The 19,360-nt window shown below is 35.4% G+C and overlaps 3 protein-coding genes and 1 long non-coding RNA gene across 10 annotated transcripts; 2 read left to right on the forward strand and 2 right to left on the reverse strand.

The window, feature by feature from the left end:
* The first annotated feature begins 1,138 nt into the window (after window positions 1-1,138).
* On the forward strand, window positions 1,139-5,310 carry LOC121049277. The gene is made up of 6 exons (XM_040505985.1): window positions 1,139-1,263; window positions 1,427-1,498; window positions 2,724-2,818; window positions 3,240-3,351; window positions 5,017-5,095; window positions 5,266-5,310. The coding sequence occupies exons 1-6, from the start codon at window positions 1,202-1,204 to the stop codon at window positions 5,308-5,310; spliced, it is 465 nt and encodes a 154-aa protein (XP_040361919.1). The 5' UTR covers window positions 1,139-1,201.
* Window positions 5,311-7,219: 1,909 nt separating this feature from the next.
* Window positions 7,220-9,870, forward strand: LOC112166340. Of its 7 annotated transcripts, XR_005800882.1 has the most exons (4): window positions 7,220-7,457; window positions 7,532-7,563; window positions 7,694-9,556; window positions 9,654-9,870. It is a non-coding gene; the product is annotated as an uncharacterized LOC112166340 (long non-coding RNA). The 7 variants fall into 7 exon arrangements; XR_005800881.1 differs by having other exon boundaries at window positions 7,220-8,683; window positions 9,502-9,556; XR_005800878.1 differs by having other exon boundaries at window positions 7,220-8,241; window positions 8,458-9,556.
* A 278-nt stretch (window positions 9,871-10,148) lies between these two features.
* LOC112164088 lies at window positions 10,149-11,556 on the reverse strand. Its single transcript, XM_024300327.2, has 2 exons — window positions 11,122-11,556; window positions 10,149-11,015 (listed from the first exon to the last, which is right to left on the reverse strand). Exons 1-2 carry the CDS (start codon window positions 11,479-11,481, stop codon window positions 10,341-10,343), a joined length of 1,035 nt encoding a protein of 344 aa, XP_024156095.1. The 5' UTR covers window positions 11,482-11,556; the 3' UTR covers window positions 10,149-10,340.
* A 652-nt stretch (window positions 11,557-12,208) lies between these two features.
* Window positions 12,209-13,602, reverse strand: LOC112164089 (protein ALP1-like). Its single transcript, XM_024300328.1, has 3 exons — window positions 13,081-13,602; window positions 12,761-12,986; window positions 12,209-12,666 (listed from the first exon to the last, which is right to left on the reverse strand). Exons 1-3 carry the CDS (start codon window positions 13,600-13,602, stop codon window positions 12,209-12,211), a joined length of 1,206 nt encoding a protein of 401 aa, XP_024156096.1.
* Between the last annotated feature and the right edge of the window lie 5,758 nt (window positions 13,603-19,360).

Here is a 19,360-nt window from a genome sequence, read left to right on the forward strand (position 1 = left end):
GGCTTCCTAGGCCCAAGATAAACCCCTTCGGCTCATGTGAAATGCTCCAATTGTGCATTGCAGCACAGTGCCTAGCCACTTTGACAGCTTTGGGGTTCGAACCTAGGTTGGGGAGCACACCCAATTAGGCAAGAACCACTGGTCACTTGCAGTGATTGCTAAAGCTTGAGCTTTGTTTGGGCCAATAAGTCAAGATTGGGGTGTTTGGATATGACCGGCCGCGGGTCGGGCCTGAGTGTTAATATGCTGAACCTGAGACATGATTGGCAATTTTCAAGTTGGCCTGAAACAACTTTCTCATTTGCTGGGCCTGGAGAAAACTATACCTAAAATTTTTCGAGTCGGTTTCTTAGGTTTTCAATTCCGTTTCCATTGATTTCATCATCTTCTTTCACACCACAGTTGACCTTGTTCGGACCCAGATCATAGATTTGATATGAAAGTAGAAGAAAATGAAAAGAACAAGAAGAGGTACAGGGAGTGGAGACGAGAAAAGAAGGTACGAGGAGAAGAAGAAGAGGGAATCTAGGAGAAGGACGTTGAGAGAGAAGCTATATATGAAGGTTGCTTACCCGGATATTGGAAGAATAAGCAGATCGAAGAGGAGAAGAAGAAGAATGGAGGAAGAAGGCACATGTTTAATCTAATGGGGAGTTTTAAATTGTAGTACATGATCGATTGTCAACATTAAGTCTAGAATGTAGAATTCCCCAATAACAAAAAGTCACATAAACCAAGAATAAATAAATAAGTAAAAAAATGGGGGTATATTGGTCCAATCGGGTTTCCGAATATATACAAATAGACCGAAAATCAGATCGAAAAAATTCGATTCAGACCCAAAAAACAACAAATTTCTTCTAAGAAACGCGCATAGAACCAGCTGATTTTACAGATTCCTGGTCTTTTTTGCCCCACCCCTACTTTGGATACCTTCACTAGTAAATATGATATAGTTATATTCAGGAGAATATTCTTTTGTCTAAAATTTACTATATACTAAAGCTCCTGCACGGCTGCACTATTCATTTTACTGTTCATCTTGGGGGTGGGAAATGACGCTTTTGCCCTTTGTTTTCCCTCAACTTACGGCGCTGCCATCATTGTACAAATATCTGTTTTCAGTTTGTTCGGGAAGCCTCTACTTACACCGACTCCAACCTTCGACTCTATCTCTTTCTTTGGGTTATAAGCAAAACAGATGATCTCTAATGTTCGGGAAGCCTCCATTACCATCAAGAATCACTGTTATCTAACCCGAAAGTCGGTGATCAAAATCACTAGCTCGGTAACACTTCCACTTTGTGATATCAACATCAATGTCATATTTATTCATCTTTTACTTATTTACCCAAACTGATTTCGTTTCATTCTAGCTATATTAACATGTTTCTGAAAACAAAAATTGTTTTTCTCTGATTTGCAGTCTCTATAAAACGTCGAGCGTTGAGATACAAAAGAGAAGACGGCAAATCAGTTTGCCTTCCTTTCGGAAAAGGTATATAGCAATATCTTGATTTCTGGGATTGATTGGAACAAGTTAAGTGTCGTTATCTTGATACTGATTGATTTTTGAAATTCTGCAATTTATCAAAACAAATACCTTTGTTCTTTCCTTCTTTTGTTAATTAAAGATCATCTAATTCAATTCTTTGTATATGAAACTTGATTTCAAAGTCTGCAACTTTTCCTTTACAAGAATAAGAAAGTTTCCTGAGTTTAGTCCTCCTCGGTTTCTATCTCTCCCTGCGCTGAATGAAGTCACTCCAAGTAACTCTTTGGTTTCTGCATTTTTTTTTTTGGCGTGGTTGCTTCATAGAACATAAGCTTTTTGTTGTTTACACTTAATTTTTTTTTTTTTTTAAAAACCCCACCCCATTCCCACCCTTGATGGGGCTCGAACTCCTGACCTCTTATATATGAGACCAAGGCCTTACCACCCCACCAAACACACACACCCAAACAAAGTCTGTCATTTATGGGATTCGAACCCAGCCACAACGTGTACCAGCCCAGCATGTTGTTTACACTTAATAGAACATAAGCTTTTTGTTGATTAAGCAAGCTTTTATTCAATGAGTGTATCTCTATTCTGCAAACAAATATTATTGACCGGTTGTTTTTGCTTTATCCTTTTTCTCTGTGATTCATGATTTACTGGGTCTGGGTAATTCAGAAACTTGGCAGTGCTTCATATTGTGTGTGTATGAATTTTCATGTTAGATTGGATCTAATTTTTAGTTTTTTTTTTTTTTTTTTTTTTTTTGTTCTTTCCCTCCATATGTATGAGTGATTGGGAAGAAAAACAAACAAGAGGTGAAATATTGAATTTGGTTTTAGTCTTTCACATCGGATTGGTTGAAATGTTGAAAAATTTTAAGCTTGCAGTGGCTGCTCATGAAGATACTATGTGGGTGCTCTCTGGGTTATCTATGGTTTCTATTGAGCCTCTTTGCTTGCATTGATTTGGTTGGTTTACAGAGCTAAATTGGATGTTGTGTTGTTCTGGGTTCATATCGAAAAGTCAAAACTATGAAGTGTTATTAGGTCTGTTCAATTGAACTGTTTCTGGGTTCAAAAGTGCATGCTTTTCCTCTGCCTATGTGGTTATGTTGTTCTCAGCATAGAGTTAACTTTTATGTAATCTGCCGGTGTATATTGATACAACTCACTTGGTCTTGAAAGTTCGGCAATTGCTTCCTGATGCTTTTTTTTTATGTCAGAAAACTATCTCACAAGATCTGGAGTTGGAATCACTTTTTCCAGGCATGTCTCCATGATCTGGAGTTGGAGAATGGTATTGGTGTTCTGAACAAAGGTACGTGCCAATTTTGTTCAACAAGAAAGTATTTACGTTTTTGTTAGGTTGTGATAAATAGCATTACATCTTTCCATGTTCTAATATGAAGTCATTTTATCAGAGAAGACAACAGTTTGACTGCATCTTTGATTATCTGAGATGCCCATCTTTGCAAAATGGTTTCTTTTGTTGTTTTTAGTTATAGGGTTTTAGTATTTTAAGCTTTTACTGATTGAAGTTTGTGACTTTAGGTTTTGCCATTGGTATTGGATTTGGAACTTTGGGATCAAACCTGCTTTAGTTAGACTTACATAGGATCTAGAAAGGTACAAAAGTATGCTTAGATTGATTTTGTTATGCATTTTTTCAATACTTCCACATTATTGTACGAAATGTCAATGTTTGCTGATTCGGACAAATTTTTACATGTAAATGTAAGCAACTAGAATAAGGGGATTGAGTTTATGCTTTCGACCAGCGGAGGCAGCATTCTATCATGGATTGGACATGATTATTTTGTTGTGGATGATAAGACTGTTGCACATCATGAGGTAATCAACTATTGATGTCATTATTATTAATATGGAGATAAGCTGATGGGAGAAAAAATATTAAAAGAGAGTATCTGTTGTGCAGCTTAGTAATCTATATCTGATGCTAGAGACTAAGAAGTAGATTCGTATTGAAAGAAGTTATATCATACTTCACGTTAATGAACTTCAAAATGCTACTGATTCTTTTGCTTTCAACTGCTCTTTGGGTTGCTGAATTAATTTGATTCTGTGTTGCTGTGCGTTTATTTTAGACAACCTATAAATTGCTCTTTGGGTTCCTGAGTTAATTTGATGAAATCATGGACAATATGCAGGCAGTAGGAAACCTATTACTTCAGATGGCTGTCAATTCATATATGTCATGATATATGTGTTCCTGCTGTGAGAAATTGGGTGAGGACCTTCTCTTCCTTTCACTTCTAGCTTTGTAATCAAGACTAAATAGTGAGATCTTTTCTATTCCATTTCAGTAGAATATTTGCTTAAACTATGTTATATGCCTCATTGATGTATAAAAATAAATTACCTAAGTGTTTGTTTATCATTCTGCGATTGGTTGATTTGGCTTTTGGATAGTGTGTTTGAGGTATATTAGATTTGGTATTGTTTCATTTGGTTTTGAGATAGTCTAATTATTGATTTTGTAAGTTTTTGTGAAGAGGTTTTCTAAATTTCCCTTGGTTGCACTGATAACTTCTAAAGTAAGGAATCAATCATGAAGTTTATGAAACTTGATACTACTGATAACTTCTCACGCTATAAGGTAAAAGCACACTTGATTAAATATGAAAGCATTTTTAAGATATGCTGCATCATTAATGAATTATGAATAGAAGGTTGTTACTAAATGACTCTTTTTTTCTTTTTTTTTAATTTCTTTTTTTTCCGCTGCCAATTTCTTTTTAAGTTTCAGGTGATCTCATAATTCAAGTGAAGGGAAGTAGATATTTGCTTCACATGGTATACTCAATATTTGCTTCACAAGGTATACTCAACAAGTTCCTCACAAAATCCAATTGATTATTGCAGGCCAATGTTTTCTTGAAATTAATTCAATTCATTTTCACAGGTCACACATTGCAGCTTCAAGCATTCTTCAAATCTTACATACTCCATGGCTGGTAAACAAAATGCAGATTCTGTATGCAAGCAGAACTGCCATTACCCTGATCTTGTAACAAGGTAAACAAAATCTATTCACCTATTGAAAGATGGAAAAGATCATTTGGTTAAAGCTTTCATTTCAAAACCACATTATTTTGAATCTCTATTATAGTTTGATTCACTATTTACCTGGGAGAGTGCATGGGTCAGTATTGTATCAGGAATTAGACAACAAAAAGCTTTATTGCTTAGCTATTTCTTATTCCACTTATGCTATTCTGTTATATTTGTGCGCAAATTTTTAGGGTCGCAAGTTTGAATGAATTCTATAGTTACTATACTAGAGAAGAATAGAGTTTGGAGAATGGTTTGGGTTGCTTTACTTGGCACTTTTAGACGTTTTTGTCATGCCAATTGAAGCTCTTTACTACATTCCGAAAAAAAAAAGATGAAGATCCTCTTGACCCTTTGGATTGTGTATAACAGTCATTTCGACATAAGTTCAATATAAACTTCATTTACTTATCTTTTTAAATCCGTTTGTTCTTTTCTTTTCAGGTTTAACATTGCACCAGACTTGATGAATCAAGCAAAAGATTATTTGAACATAACTATGTTTGTTATATTGTTGGCTAGAGTGAGTGTTTTAGAATGCCAAAAAAAAAATTATGTTTATTTGACCCAAAAGTTGTGGTTGCACAGTTGTGTGCAGTCCCGCCTTACTTTGAATGCCAATTTAGGATGGCCTACCTTTGGAATATTGATTTATGTGATTTTGTATTTGTCTTATCTCTGTTTCTTTGTTAGTACATTTTGAATGAGAACCTCTCCTATCTGCCACAAAGAAGGTAGTGTGTGCTGAGCATTAATTTGCGATAATAGTTACTAGGAGTCTCTAATTTGGAGCTCTTTAAATTGAATGAATGCTTCAAAAGTGAGATTATTTTGACAACAAATATTGGCCTAGAAATGTTAATGTTAAATTAGAAGTGCTGCATCAAGCAAACCTGCGGCATCGCGCGGGCTATACTTCAAGTATATACCAAAACATAAAAGGCACCCCCCAAAAAAATTGTATATTAATAACACAACATTTCATATTGATGTACCTATCAAATAGATATCATATATATATTTATACTAGATGCATGTATGTCTTTAATATTTGCCTATTTAGGCTAAATGCTCTTTCTTTTTCTGTCTTTTGGTACTTAGAATAAAGACTAGGTGAATTAATTGGTGTCTTTTTGCAATTGGTAACAAATTTAGACATTCCACAATATACTTTGGATCAGTTTTTCACACCGCAGTGATAACAGAAAATAATAATTCTCTTACTATCATGTGTAATATTACGGTCTTGTAAATTGTAATTACAACATGGAATATGACAACTGAATCATGTAATAGTATATATTTAACATGTAAAGAAAAAGACGTATGATGTAGAGAGAGAGAAGAAAAAATAGTACAGACGTAACTATTTTGTCAAACATCAGTTGAGTATTTTGATTGAATAGCTAGTTATGCTTATAAGTCTATTAACTACCGAACAAATTGTGTTTTTTAATATTACTTAATTAATTTCAATAAATTAAAACAAGAATTCTTTTAATAAATATGTCTGAATTGCTCACGTAAATAAGTTAATTAACCTATTTTGTGTTTATAGTCGAAGCCTTCTTGAAGTGTGCCAGTATGGACTTTCAGTCTGAACTCTATTGTGGGCAAGAACTTATCTATCTCTACTAGAGGTGGCAAACGGGCCGCTAAGCACGAGCACGGCACTGGCCCAACACTCTTAAAAGCGGCCCAGCACGGCCCAAGCCCGTTAGTGGCCCGGCCCGAGCCCGAGCCCGTAATAGGCCCGGCACGGCCCGAGCACGACATATTTGGACCGGCCCGTTTCAAACACAAAATTTCATTTTGTTTTTAAAAATATTAAAAAACCACAATGATGAGATTTAAATATTAGACCTCCTTAATTAAAATCTCATGACAATTCCAACAATGCTATTTCTTTTATGTTGTCAAAATAGTCAAAAAAAAATATTATATCCTTGTTTTGACATAAAGTATTTTTTCTAAATATTAAATATATGTTTATGAATAAAGACTAATCTCATAATAATACAACTATAGAATGAAGGAAAGAATAATATGATACTAAATCTTCATTATATTAATAAAGATTAATCTCACAATAATATACTAAAAGCAATATATTTTGAGTTATTTTTTTTTTCTTTCTTTCTTGTAGTGGAATATAAAAAATTATTAGAAAACTAATCTTAAAAAGCTAAGATTGAGAAAAACATTGAAGAACTTAATTTATTTGAATTTATTTATTATTTATTTAAATTAAGATTTTTAAATCGTGCTTTATAGTGGGTAGGCACGAGCACGGCCTGTTTATTAGCCCGGCATGATTTGGGCTCGGGCCGGGCTTAATGTTTAAGTAAATGGGCCGGCCCAAGCACGGCACGAAGCACAACTAGGCCTGCTTAAAATGGGTCGGGTCGGCCCGTTTGCCACCTCTAATCTCTACTTATTGGTGGATGATTGTAGTTCTTTGGCCCCGTAATCCGTTGTAATCGTTTCATTATTAATGAATGGCACGTTTACTAACTTGGAATCGGAATAAATCATGAATCGGAGATAGCTGGAATCGGAGAATAGAGGAATCGGTATGGGAATATTTTAATTCCATTACGCTGTTTACTTACCATGTGGAATCAGAATAAGAATGAAACTGATTACAATTGATGTTGTTTACTTACATTTAGGAATAGGAATTAAACTACTTTGATTACTAAAATACCCCTAGAAAAAGAAAAGAGAAAAAGACAGCTATATGATTTCAAACACACACACCCCATAAATTGACAAACTGGAAGTCCGATATAGTGAGACGGTGGACAACTCGTCGGCGCCGCCGCAATGTATCCAGCGCATCCTCTCAGAAAAAGCCACCGGCTTCTCCTATCCTCGTCGGCTAGGTTGGTTCTTTTTGTTTGGGTCCCCAAAAAATTCAAGACTTTTATGTTGATGGGATTCTGTTTGCTTTGTTTAGGCTTCAGAAGGAGTTGATTTGATTCTCTCATGGTATGTTAAGCTTTCTCTCAATCTATTGTTCTTTCATTTTGATATTTTCATGGTGATTTTGATGCTAGAATCTTTACTTGACGTATTGTTGATGTGATTCTCATTCCTTTGAGGTGTTGTTCCTCTTCAGCTATCTCAATTGTTGCTACTCTTCTTCATTATGTGGTATTATTTATGTGTGTTGCTGCTGTTGGTGTGGTAAAGACTAGAAAAAGTACAGAATGATGAATTTGTTGAGAAAGCCAAGAAGAAGCAACTTGATATTGTTTTAGGATTAGATGAGAAGAAGCTATTTTTAAAAATAGTTCTGCAATGTTTCTAAGGTGGAATTTCTACATGGTGATAATTAGAGAGGAAGATGTTCTGGAATTTTCAAGCAGGAACACAAAATTGGTCAAGGTAACTTAATGAGTGTTTGACTCCAGCTAAGGTTCATTTTGATCCATATGTTTATGGTTATTCATTTATCACTTGTTCAGAGCTTATTCTTCATATCCAAATATATTCAAAACTACTGTGTTTGAGGTGTCTTCCAGCTGAGTTTCGAGAGACAAGGGGTTTTCCAAAGGAGACAATGCAGGATGGTTATCAAAATCAAAAATTCTGGTTTGCAAACTTAGATGTCTGCTGTAGCAGCAAAATGATTAACGAGAACAAGCTCTTTTCCAAGAAGAATAGGTACCGCTTTTTAATTTTATTTGATTTGTTTTATTTGACCAAATGCTAAACTTACTGGATATATATATATATATATATGCATATATGTGTATTTTACTTGTAATTGTAATCAATGACAGATAACGTTTGTATTTGCAACTTTAATGCTTTAAGATAGAATGTTGTGTGATTTTACTTATATGGAAACATTGGTGTGATTGCATTTTCAATTACAAGGTTCCTAATCCGACTTTGGTGGCTACAAGGGCTTTTGTGGCTTCTTCAGAGTTTTTAACATCTCATGCTCTGTCTCTTACTTGCAATAGGCCTCCCCCTCCGCCCCCTCCTCCTCCTCCACCTTGGACTCCTCCTTGTTTGGATTTTGTTAAGATAAATACATATGCTTCTTGGGATAAACAATCTCTGCAGGTTGGTTTGGCAGTGATAGTTCGAAATAGTTCTGGTGAGCTTCTTTATGGCAAGATGAGGATTGTTAGGGCCTCTTTGATCCTTCTTGCTGAAACTTTGGCCCTTTATCAAGCTGTGTTACTGGCCTTGTGTTTAAATTTTTGAAAAATTTATGATTCTAGACATGCTCCTACTTAATAGTCTTTTGTTTTCTGGCTCCTCAGCTTTGTTGTTTTTGCTGGGGAGTTTCTTTTTCTGGTTTGCTTCTTTTTTCCTCTGTTTCTTTGTCGTTGTTTGGTCTCTTTGTGTTTAATAAATGGTTACTTGACAGAAAAAAAGGAAAAAAAAAAAGGGAATGTTGTGTTATTCGATTGAACCTTTTTTTTTTATCAAGTTTCTATCTGGGATTTTATTTATACCCTTTTTTGGTCTATGGCCTAGATTGTAGAGCAGTAATGTTGCTTCTAAATTGGAGTCAGTCTTTGGGTCTCCTTTTTTGGGAGAGACACACATTGTTTTGTTGATGGTAGAACAAAACTCTTGTACTTGCTGCTTCATTTGCTATTATTGTCTACTCTATGCAAGCTGTTAAGCTACATGCTTCTATCTTCAATAGCTTGATTGGCTTAACGGATCAAAATGGATTTGTACCTAACTCTGATATTTTATTCACTTAAAGGATCAAAATTGATTTGTTTGTGGGTGATAAAGGACGCTATACTTCAGTTGCTATATTTCAGTTGCTCAAATGGGGCACTTCTCAGCCCCAACTAAACTTGTCGGAATTTTGTGAAGCTTTCATTTCACCTGCAAGACAGTTATTATTATTGCTCTTGTATCAGTATGAGACTTTATTGTTTCCTCTAATTACAGGTTAGTTTTTCAAACCCAGAAAGAAATTATTATCACAAATTTGCTTAGTCCAAAGGTAGTGTTTCTGTTTCCTGTTCTAGTTGGTTTTGGTTTGTCAGATTTGAGTACTGCAGGAAAGCCTGATCGATGTATGTGATTTGTTTTTTTTACAGGAGTCTGTGGGATGTGCGGCAAACAAGTACTCGACACCAAGAGTTACAAACAAAGCAATGTATAATACAAATGAATTGTCTATTCGATAGATGATACTGGCATATTTGTCATCAAAATTGCAATGTAACTTTTAGTTATGACTGATGTTTATAGTACTTCAGATTCACAGTACTGATATTTGTTATTCAGATTGCAATGTAACCATTAATTACTATATGTTCACAGCACTGATTTTTATAGTTCAAACATCATCAATTATACTTCCAAAACACCTATTCTAACATCTAATTGATGAAAGCAGACATAGAAATTGCAATCATAGAAGGTTTAGGTTCAGCAAACTCTAGCACGGATCATTTGTTCCCAGGAAATAACTCTGTAGGCCAAATTACCATGCATATCATTCAATAAGATCTCAAAAACTGTAAATCCACAAGACGCACAAACTAAGCAGGAACATAAGGAATAGAAAGCAACAGAAGCTCGAAAGTCCATAGAAGGAAATAACACCGAGTACCAATTTCGAATAACTTGAAATACCACCATAGTACCAATTTAGCAAAATAGTAACCATAGTACCATACAATCCCTCAAAGTAGAAATTGAACCATCAGTCTGAACAAGTTATAATCTCCAATACACTAGTGAAGCATCCACAAAAGAAAAAACTAAGTCCAAGCATCCATTCACTGTAGGCCATATTGCAGAAGGTTGATTATGTAATCCTTCTTTTCCTTATCAGTCATGGTGAAGAAGACCCTCAACAAGTCATGCTCTTTAGCTAATTTGTTGGTGACGTGAAATACCTGCAATGGAGATAGGAAATCCATTTTCCTCAGCTCACCACCAAGTTTGCCTTGCATATCAGCAAGATCCTTATCTGTTGAGAGAACATTAATCAAGCCTTCAAACTTTGGAGCCATTCCTGCAACGGCTTCAGTGATCACTCCAAATTTTTTAGCCATATCATCCAAAGCTCTTGCCTTTCTACGAGTATTATTTGGAGCATTTGTTACATCTTGAGTTGACCTCTGCTGTTTGGCACGTTGCTTGGCACTTGGTGGTTGGGGAGGACTTGGTTGTATAAAAGATGTATCATTATCTTCCGTTTCACCAAGCCCCTCAAACTGTGATCCCCTATACTGAGATCCACCATCAGTAGTCATGTTCATTTGTTCAAAAAAGTCATCAGCTCGTACAACCTCTTGATTCATGCTTGCATCCTCTTCCCTAACTTCTTCTTCATCATCTTCAGCATTTCCATCATTTGTTCCCATTGCACGATCTTTTCCATATATCTCTCCAAGGGCATAATAATGTTCAAATGGTTTACCATACAAACCTTTTGCATCCTTTTTGTTCTGCAAAACAGAAAAAAAAAAAAGAAAAAAAACATAAGACAATATTATTCAATGTTATACAAAATAGAAAAAACACAAGACAAAATATAATAAGGAGAAAGTTTACCTTTGCCCACTCATCGAATACACTTCTTTCACAATCCAACATCATTGCTTCTTCATTCCATCCAAAACCACTCTGAGATAATGCTTCGCTTAATGCAACATATTTCCCTTTCAATGTCTTTATTCTTGATTCAATGTGTGGATTTGCCAGTATCCCACAGTTTGGAAGTTTGGCTTCTATCATATCTTGTAATTTCTGCAAGTAACCATTTTTGAAGCCAGTATCCGCACGCCACTTAGGATCATGGTAGAGTTCCAATAAAGAACTGACCAATACATCATCTTCCTTGGTTGTCCAGAAACGCTTGTTTTGGCCCCTTCCAGCTTTTTTTGATTTGCTTGAAGTAGCTCCGGAACTCATGTTGAAATGACTACATATAAAAAAACAAACATTATACAAAATAATAATATAATGTGTAAGATTGCAGCAACTAGAATTGCAGCAACTAATAAGGTGAAGTCTCATTATAATGTAAAATTGCAGTAACTGACATAATACATGAATGCCTATATTTCTAAAGCTAAGACAGCTTTAATTTCACGTCTAATGAGTAACAAGAAAATAGAAAATCAAAGAGTAAAGTGAATGAAGTCAACTTTAATTAAAATTGCCTATCCTTCTAAAGTCTGAGACAACTTTTCACTAATAACATAATACATGAATGCCTCCCAGTTTTTCTAAAAGTTCTACATGCGTAACTTCTAAAGTCACAAAATGAACACCAATAGTTGTAAACTAGCTGCAAGTTAGGTAAGAGATAAAAACTTAGAATATAATGCTTTAACATATAACTAATAAACCACTATTTCAAGGTAGTATCAGGATAACAATCAGAACAACAGATAACAATCAAAGAAAATCCCCTCCAACAGATAACAATCAGACCAAAGACAAAAAACAGATGTACAGATGACATGGCAATGGATTAATAAACCCAACAGAGAAAAGAGAAAGAGGCAAATCCATTCAAACAAAAATATACATGAAAACCATCCTAACCGTATATACAATCAGAGTCATCATACATACATAATTATAATAGGCTAGTAGCTCAAACAAGCTATTCTTTCTTTCTTCTATCCTATATTTATGTCCTATTTGCACGCCATATATCCCACATTTCATTTGCAAGGTTTTGTCTCCACATTGTCCACTCATTTGAGGTCTCAACTATATTAACATAGTCATCATCTTCCAAGTTCTCAACTGCAGCTACCGGCTGATTATCGAATGCTTCTTCTATAGGATCTATAGCCATCTCTCTTCTAATAAAATTATGGAGCATGCAACACACAGATATTATACGACGTTGTGTTGTAATATCATAAAATGATGGACTCCTAAGAATTGCCCAACGCATTTTCAGTAAACCAAAACTCCTCTCAATAACATTCCGAGCACTTGAATGTTTCATGTTAAAGAATTCCTCTGCCGTCTCAGGTCGGTATCCATCTCTCCAATCATTTAGATGATAACGCTGTCCTCTAAAAGGTGCAAGAAAGCCATTTCCATTGGTGTAGCCAGCGTCTACTAAATAGTAACAACCTGATTTCGAAAAGAAAATTGGATGTCATATCTCTCTAGCAATATTTTAATTAATGAAAAATGTAAAGAGTTAAAATTTTGGTTTCGAAATTACCATTAGGAACTTTTAATCCATTTCTCCTACTCACAGCATCTCTAAGAACACGAGCATCATGTGCAGAACCCTCCCATCCCGGTAAAACATATATAAACATCAAGTCTTGAGAGCAAACCCCTAAAACATTGGTTGCTATCTCACATTTCCTTGTTCTATATCTTGGCTTGTCTCGTTCTGGCACTTTCACCCTAATATGTGTTCCATCTAATGCTCCTAAGCAATTCTGCATTAAGGTATATATTAAAAAAGTTTTAGTCTTTGAAAAACAATAAATGCAGGAATTATTAAATAATTTTATAAAATCTTATCTTGCGTACCTTAAACCATTTCCACCTATTGTCTGTTGAGTCCTCAAGTACAGGTTCAGGTGTTTTCCAGAAGTCTTTTCGGCATCGAATCATGGCTTTCAAACACTCATGAAAGTATTTACTAACAGTTCGCCCTGACCTAGTAAAATACAAGGCTATGCTACGATTCTTCTTGTGGTGTGCAAGAATATTTAAGAACATTGCTACCATCTCCTCTATAGACACATTTCGGGTTGATCTTAATTGGCCTTTATTGATAAGAATTTGACACAACTTATGAAATGATTGTCTATCCATTCGTAGTTGGTCGATACATATAGCATCACTCCAATAAACTAGTGTATACAAGTACTCTACTTGTTTATAGACTCTTATGGCTAAGGGTCGACTTGGTTGATGGTGTTTCTTTACAGCTAAGTTGACATAGGCATAACCGGCAGCACATACAGCAAATAGTACTCGAAGGTAGGCAAGCAATGCATTTATGGTGACAAGTAGTCTTCTCTTTGTGGAGAAACTTAGACGAGCCATTTATCTACATTACATAAAATTTATTATTCAAGATATCAGAGCATATTTGAACTACTCATAAGTATGAAAAAATACTACATAAATGAGCAAAAATAAGGCAAAACTGAAATCCCGCAATTCAATTCAAAAGGTCAAGGAATTGGAGAGGAGGAGGGGATCAGGAGCTATACTATAACCAAACAAGATCACTACACAACTCTCCACCACTTCATATACAAAAAAAAAAAAAAAAAGAGAAAGCACTTTCTTGGTCTTGAAACATAGAAACTTGGAATGTAGTTGTCTTAATCCTTAACAACTGAACTTGGAACAAAATCAATTGTCAATATATCATTATAAAACTCCACCGCTTCATATAAAAAAAAAGAAAGAAGAGAAAGCACTTTCTTGGTCTTGAAACATAAAAACTTGGAATGTAGCTGTCTTAATCCTTAACAACTGACCTTGGAACAAAACCAATTGTCAATTTATCATTATAAAACCAATCTTGCTCTGATCCAACATCCACATTTCCAAACAATGTGAACTCTGTTAGCTTCTTATCTAAACAAATCAATGAAATCCTTTATATTTTATTTTTGTTAATATTTTTTTAATAGAAGCAGAACATATTGAAGAAAAATAATGATACAAAATAGAAAGTGGATGAGGAGACGTCCACAAAGGAACAAAGCTACATGCGAAACAAACAACAACAGCAACAAGACTGAGGTAAAAACAAACAGTTTCACAAACAACTTTAGACATAAAAGGTTCAAGTAAACTCACAATAATAGGTACAACTTTCACACAAATAAGAAAGAAAAAACATCATATATCATGAAAAGCAAATTACCAGACAAGAATATGTACACCCTTTTTCGACTTTTGAAATTTGAAGGAAAACTATAAAAATTCAAGCTTCGTTCTTTCTAAAAAAGCTTGCTTCTAAGTTGTTCAATAACTATCATGCCAGATTAGTGAAAGAAAAAAAGAAAGAAGGAGAAGACCAGAGAAGAGAGGACAAAGATCGGTCACTAACCAAACGAGTCCAGCCGTTTCTTTTTAGTCGTTGATGTTTTCTAATGTCGACAATAGCATATATATTTCTAGGGTTGGGTAATTTGGTGTTATTGAAATTATGTTAGGGTATTTTTGGTATAAAAACTTGATTCCGGGTGGGTCGATTCCTAAACCCATCTCCCCCCTAGGTTATCGAATTCCTGAGTATTCAGGAATTGATTCCTGATAAGGATGTGGGACCCGCATCCATTCCGATTCCCTTACATGTAAGTAAACGACAGAATTCTCTTATTCCGGAATCATTCCATCCATTCTCATTCCGATTCCAAGTTAGTAAACATGCCAGAAGTTCACTTTGATCAAAATAAAATTTATGAGACTCATTTTTCTCCCTTATCGGCTTACCATAGTAGTCAAGGTAACTAATTAAAAGGTATTTGTTTGTTCACTTCAGTCAAATGATCACATGGGTCCAATTATATTATAAAACCCTTTGCCATAGGATCTGTTTAATTATAAAAGGGACATTATAGCTGACAACAGTCTCACCACCCAGATCTACTCATTTCTCTGTTCTTATTTTGTTCAAGCTTTTTGTAAGGTGAGTTATAGTTTTATGGATATGATGAGTGATAGAGTTTGATTTAGATGAGCTTCGGCTCTTCTTGCTTGATTCAGTCAATATGTATACATCTCTTAGCTATTGCACTTTTTTGTTCTTTTAGTCACATGACTTCCAAAAAAATGGACGGTTCCAACAATTTACCACCACCACTGCGACCTCCATCGCATGGCAACTCCAATGATGAGGAGATCAGAAGACCGGAAGCAGTAGAACGTGCAAGAACTGAGACTGAGGACTATGACTCTCTCGATGTTGATAATTTACCACCAAAGCTTGCTCCACATGGCCCAGGCATTAGGAGCTTGAAGCATAGATTGCAGCTCAAAACATAATATTAATTATATTCTTTTAGTTATATATTTGAGTGTTTATATATGTATCAATGTAGATGTGTAGATTAATAATCTTAAGCTCACATGCATGGGATTTAATAGTAATGATCATATATTGTAGGAGGAACTAGTAATAGCCCAAGAGAAAAAAATGTGGCTGCAAGAAGTCAGTAATGCAATCAGGGAGCAGAAACTGTTTTTTGTAGGGTTAGTAGTCTCTCTATTGGAGTTCATATATCTTGTTTTGCTGAGTCTTCCATTTGAGTAAAAAAAAAAAATGTTATATGATATTCAAAATTATTTATTATTCGTTATATATTTGAATTCACAACTATTAGATGTAAGATGAGTATTCCCAAAATCTTTCAACATTATTAGCATTTGAGTTGCAGTGAAGAAGAAGAAGAAAAAGAACAAATTATCAGTGAATTGTTGTTGTTGTTTTTTTTTTTTTTTTCAGACATAGAATAAATTATAATTCCAACATTGTAAAGGTCATGGATTCGATTCTCACTCGTATATGTAAGGGCGGAGTGGGCTAAGGAATTAAAAAAATAAAAATAAAAACAAAAAAAGGAAGAAGAAGAATAAGTTATGAACAAGAAAGAGAGATAGAAGAGAAGGTGAATGATATGGTGTGTGAAAGCGTCTATGGCAGCCCCTCTTTATATAGTACATGACCCTCTTGTACTCCTTCTCCAACTTGAAATAATTTTTTCTTTCATTAGAAGAGAAGATTTTCTTTGCAATATTCTGATCGGTCCAAGTCATCATTCTAGATTCTTCTTTCCCAGTCCTTGATCTCCTTTGATTCTTCATCCATCATGGCATCAAAATCAGTTCTAGAAGCCTTTAGAAAGCTCATGTCAAGTCTTCATAGTTATGGCAAAAACTACTCCTTGAACGACTAGAAAACAAGTTCCAAAAATCCTTTCCTTCTACAATCACGATTGACTTTTCTTGATTTTATTTTGCAAGGTTTCCTTCATGAGTTGGGAACTAATTTTTGCCACAAAATAGCTGGGATATTGCTGCCTTAAAACTGCTTTAGAACTGTCTTGAAACCTTCTAGAAATCTTGATCAAAAACTTCCCCAAAAGTTTCACTGAGAAAAGGTACTTCAGGATTTTCTTGTTTTCTTGCTACTTTCTTGGACTAGGAACGAATCCTTGCAGCCACCTATTTGGATGGTTCTCGATCTCTCTTTGAACTATGACATCATATCTTCTAGATTAATTAATCAGCTTTGAGAAAAACTTTCAATAAGGTTACAGCAAAGATCTCCCAAATGCTTTCTGAAAAGCTGCCGGATTTTGCCTTCTCTGGAAGCCTACTTTGAACACAATTTCCTACTGCCTCGTTGATGTTTCTAACCAAATTTTTGGCTCATGTTGTAGTAAAACATCTTTCCTTTAAGTATTTCTAGCCCTTATTGTAACATCCCGAACCTAAATTTACCCGTTTACTAGTCATTTGGACGGTAAACGACAACTTCTTTCACTTTTTACTTTGTTTCGATACTTTTAGTGGCCCTAAAAGTTGATTTTTTGTTCAGGTCAAAATTTGAGAAAATGTTCTTCATGAAAGTTGTAGAGGAAGTTAAACAGAGCACGTGCATATGTGGTATAAGTAAAAATCAATGTTCGTATGTGAAAGTTATAAGCAGAAAATGGAAGTTACTGTTCATGGTAGGTAGTATAAATTTAAATTTTCTACTGTGGCCGGGTAATTTTCTCTCTCTCCTCCCCGCGCGTTTTCTCTCTTTTCTCTGAGGTCTCTCTCTCTCTGTCTCTCTCTCTCCTCTGCAACTCTGGCCTTCTCTCTCTTCCGGCCACCTGGGGACGAACAACTAGCACCGTTCGACTCCTCTACTCCTACCCAACCTCCCTACGATGACAACTCACGGCGTCTTGGCCGGAAAACGAAGACCCAAGGCTGAGAAGCTCACGGCCTCATTTTGATTCAACGCATCGATCTCCCAACTCCGGCCACCAAAAAGGGTTAGACCAGGTCCATTAGGAGCACATTGAGAGGAAGAGCATCCTCCCCAAAGCTTTTGCCGAGAACCGAAACGTGGAGGAAGAACTGACGGCTGGAAGCTATGGGTCACTATTCATGATTCGAGTCCAAACTTCTCCTTCATTGTTGAGATACTTCTAGTCGTTTCTGGATTTATTGTAGTTGAGAAAAATGTTTGGATGGTTGAGACAAAGCTGCTGCCAAAATTTGGTGGCCATCGGAGGTGGTGGCCAGCGGCGAGTGTGGTCCACGTGTCACCACTATAGTTGGCGCTTGGAGGCGCGTAGAGCTATTTTCTGACTTCAATTTTGAGCCTATTAAATCCTATATTTGTTGTAGAGGTTGGATATGTGATTTTGGTGAATTTTGGGAGAAGTTTGACATTGATTGTGAATTTCTTAAGTTTGGAGTTTCGGATGTCGATTTGTGGGAATCCGACCTTAGGATTTCCCTTATTTCCGATATAGAATACTTTAATCGACGGATCAATATTAATGGTGAAGTTTGGCTTGAATCCGGAAAGAAATGGAGTTGTTGGTTTACGTGGGGTTTTCGGGTTTCGTTTAAGAATCGTATTTATTTATCAAATTGTTGTTTACGGTATACAATTGTGTATAGGACGAGGTACTGACTCATCACTCGACGAGGATCCTTACGCTTGGATACCACGTTAGCCGTAGACTGTGAATGGACTTTTGTTTCTAAATAATGATGCATGCAATTGTTTTTCCCAAATTAAGTATTTATTTAATTAATTATCATATTATTATAATTTATTTTTGGGAAATTGATATTGATTTATCTTGATTTTGATTTGGGAAATGGATTAGTGATTTAAATTATTATTTTTAAATTATCGAGCATATTAATTGGATTTAAGTATTCATTACCTTATCGATTGGAATTTCGAATTGAAGTTTGTTATGATCGATTTTGAATTTGTGATTTATATTGAATTTCGACAAAGTATTTTCCAAGGTGATTTCCGGAATTATTTATATTTTCATTCGTCGATTTTGAGATTTCTGAAAGGTTTTAGAAAATGAGATTTTCAAGAGAATTTTACTCATCTATTATTCCTCGCCTATTTATTTATGCATTTGAGAATATTTTGGCGTGCGGGGCCACGTCGTTGGAATATGTATTTTCTCGTGAGATATTGGAGAAGCCTTACTGATTTTCGATTTTCATATGATTTTAACCCACCATACCTGGGTCGTTATATTTATTGCTAGCTAGCATATTAGTACTCCTCCCCACTTACTCTGTGTTTGTGGGTGAGTTGAGCAGACCATGGGATGCTCAAGAGTGTGAGACACTCCGACCCGAGCTTGGGAGGCTCCCTTACTGGTATGGTGATGACTTCTTCCCCATAGTCTGTTATTACTTGACTAGCGGGGCTTAGTCCGATTTCTCTTAACCAGCGAGGCTAGCATGTTTTCACAAGATTTTGAGTTTAAAGAAATATGTTTTATAAATGTTGCATGCATTGGACTTTCAAAGGAATAAATGTGGGAAAGTATAAACTTCCTCTTCTTTACAATTACTTATTTTTGTCCACTCACACTAATGTTTTTATGTACTTTTCCCCTGAGCCCTTCGGTTTCAGATGCCCAGTCTACAGAGTAGCTGGTTCGGCATAGTAGGATTTGGGGCATAGCATCTGCTGCTGTTGTTTTCATATTGTCGGTTAATCGTTGAACCTACTTGTATTATGAATTCTTTTTCTCCTTTAGATTGCTCTGATAACCTGTGGGACTAATGTTGTAAAGTTTTGGAG

This window comes from Rosa chinensis, chromosome 5 (genome assembly GCF_002994745.2).
Source record: "Rosa chinensis cultivar Old Blush chromosome 5, RchiOBHm-V2, whole genome shotgun sequence".
Lineage (NCBI taxonomy): Eukaryota > Viridiplantae > Streptophyta > Magnoliopsida > Rosales > Rosaceae > Rosa > Rosa chinensis.

Excerpts from the sequence above, each read along its gene's own strand:
- LOC121049277 (XM_040505985.1), top strand. The coding sequence starts at position 1,202 with ATGATCTCTAATGTTCGGGAAGCCTCCATTACCATCAAGAATCACTGT. Across the intron at positions 2,819-3,239 it reads TATTGGTGTTCTGAACAAAG|CAACTAGAATAAGGGGATTG; the intron begins GTACGTGCCAAT and ends TGTAAATGTAAG. Across the intron at positions 3,352-5,016 it reads AGACTGTTGCACATCATGAG|GTTTAACATTGCACCAGACT; the intron begins GTAATCAACTAT and ends TTTTCTTTTCAG.
- LOC112164088 (XM_024300327.2), bottom strand. The coding sequence starts at position 11,481 with ATGAGTTCCGGAGCTACTTCAAGCAAATCAAAAAAAGCTGGAAGGGGC. Across the intron at positions 11,016-11,121 it reads TATTCGATGAGTGGGCAAAG|AACAAAAAGGATGCAAAAGG; the intron begins GTAAACTTTCTC and ends TCTGTTTTGCAG.
- LOC112164089 (XM_024300328.1), bottom strand. The coding sequence starts at position 13,602 with ATGGCTCGTCTAAGTTTCTCCACAAAGAGAAGACTACTTGTCACCATA. Across the intron at positions 12,987-13,080 it reads ATAGGTGGAAATGGTTTAAG|AATTGCTTAGGAGCATTAGA; the intron begins GTACGCAAGATA and ends ACCTTAATGCAG. Across the intron at positions 12,667-12,760 it reads TGGATTAAAAGTTCCTAATG|GTTGTTACTATTTAGTAGAC; the intron begins GTAATTTCGAAA and ends TTTCGAAATCAG.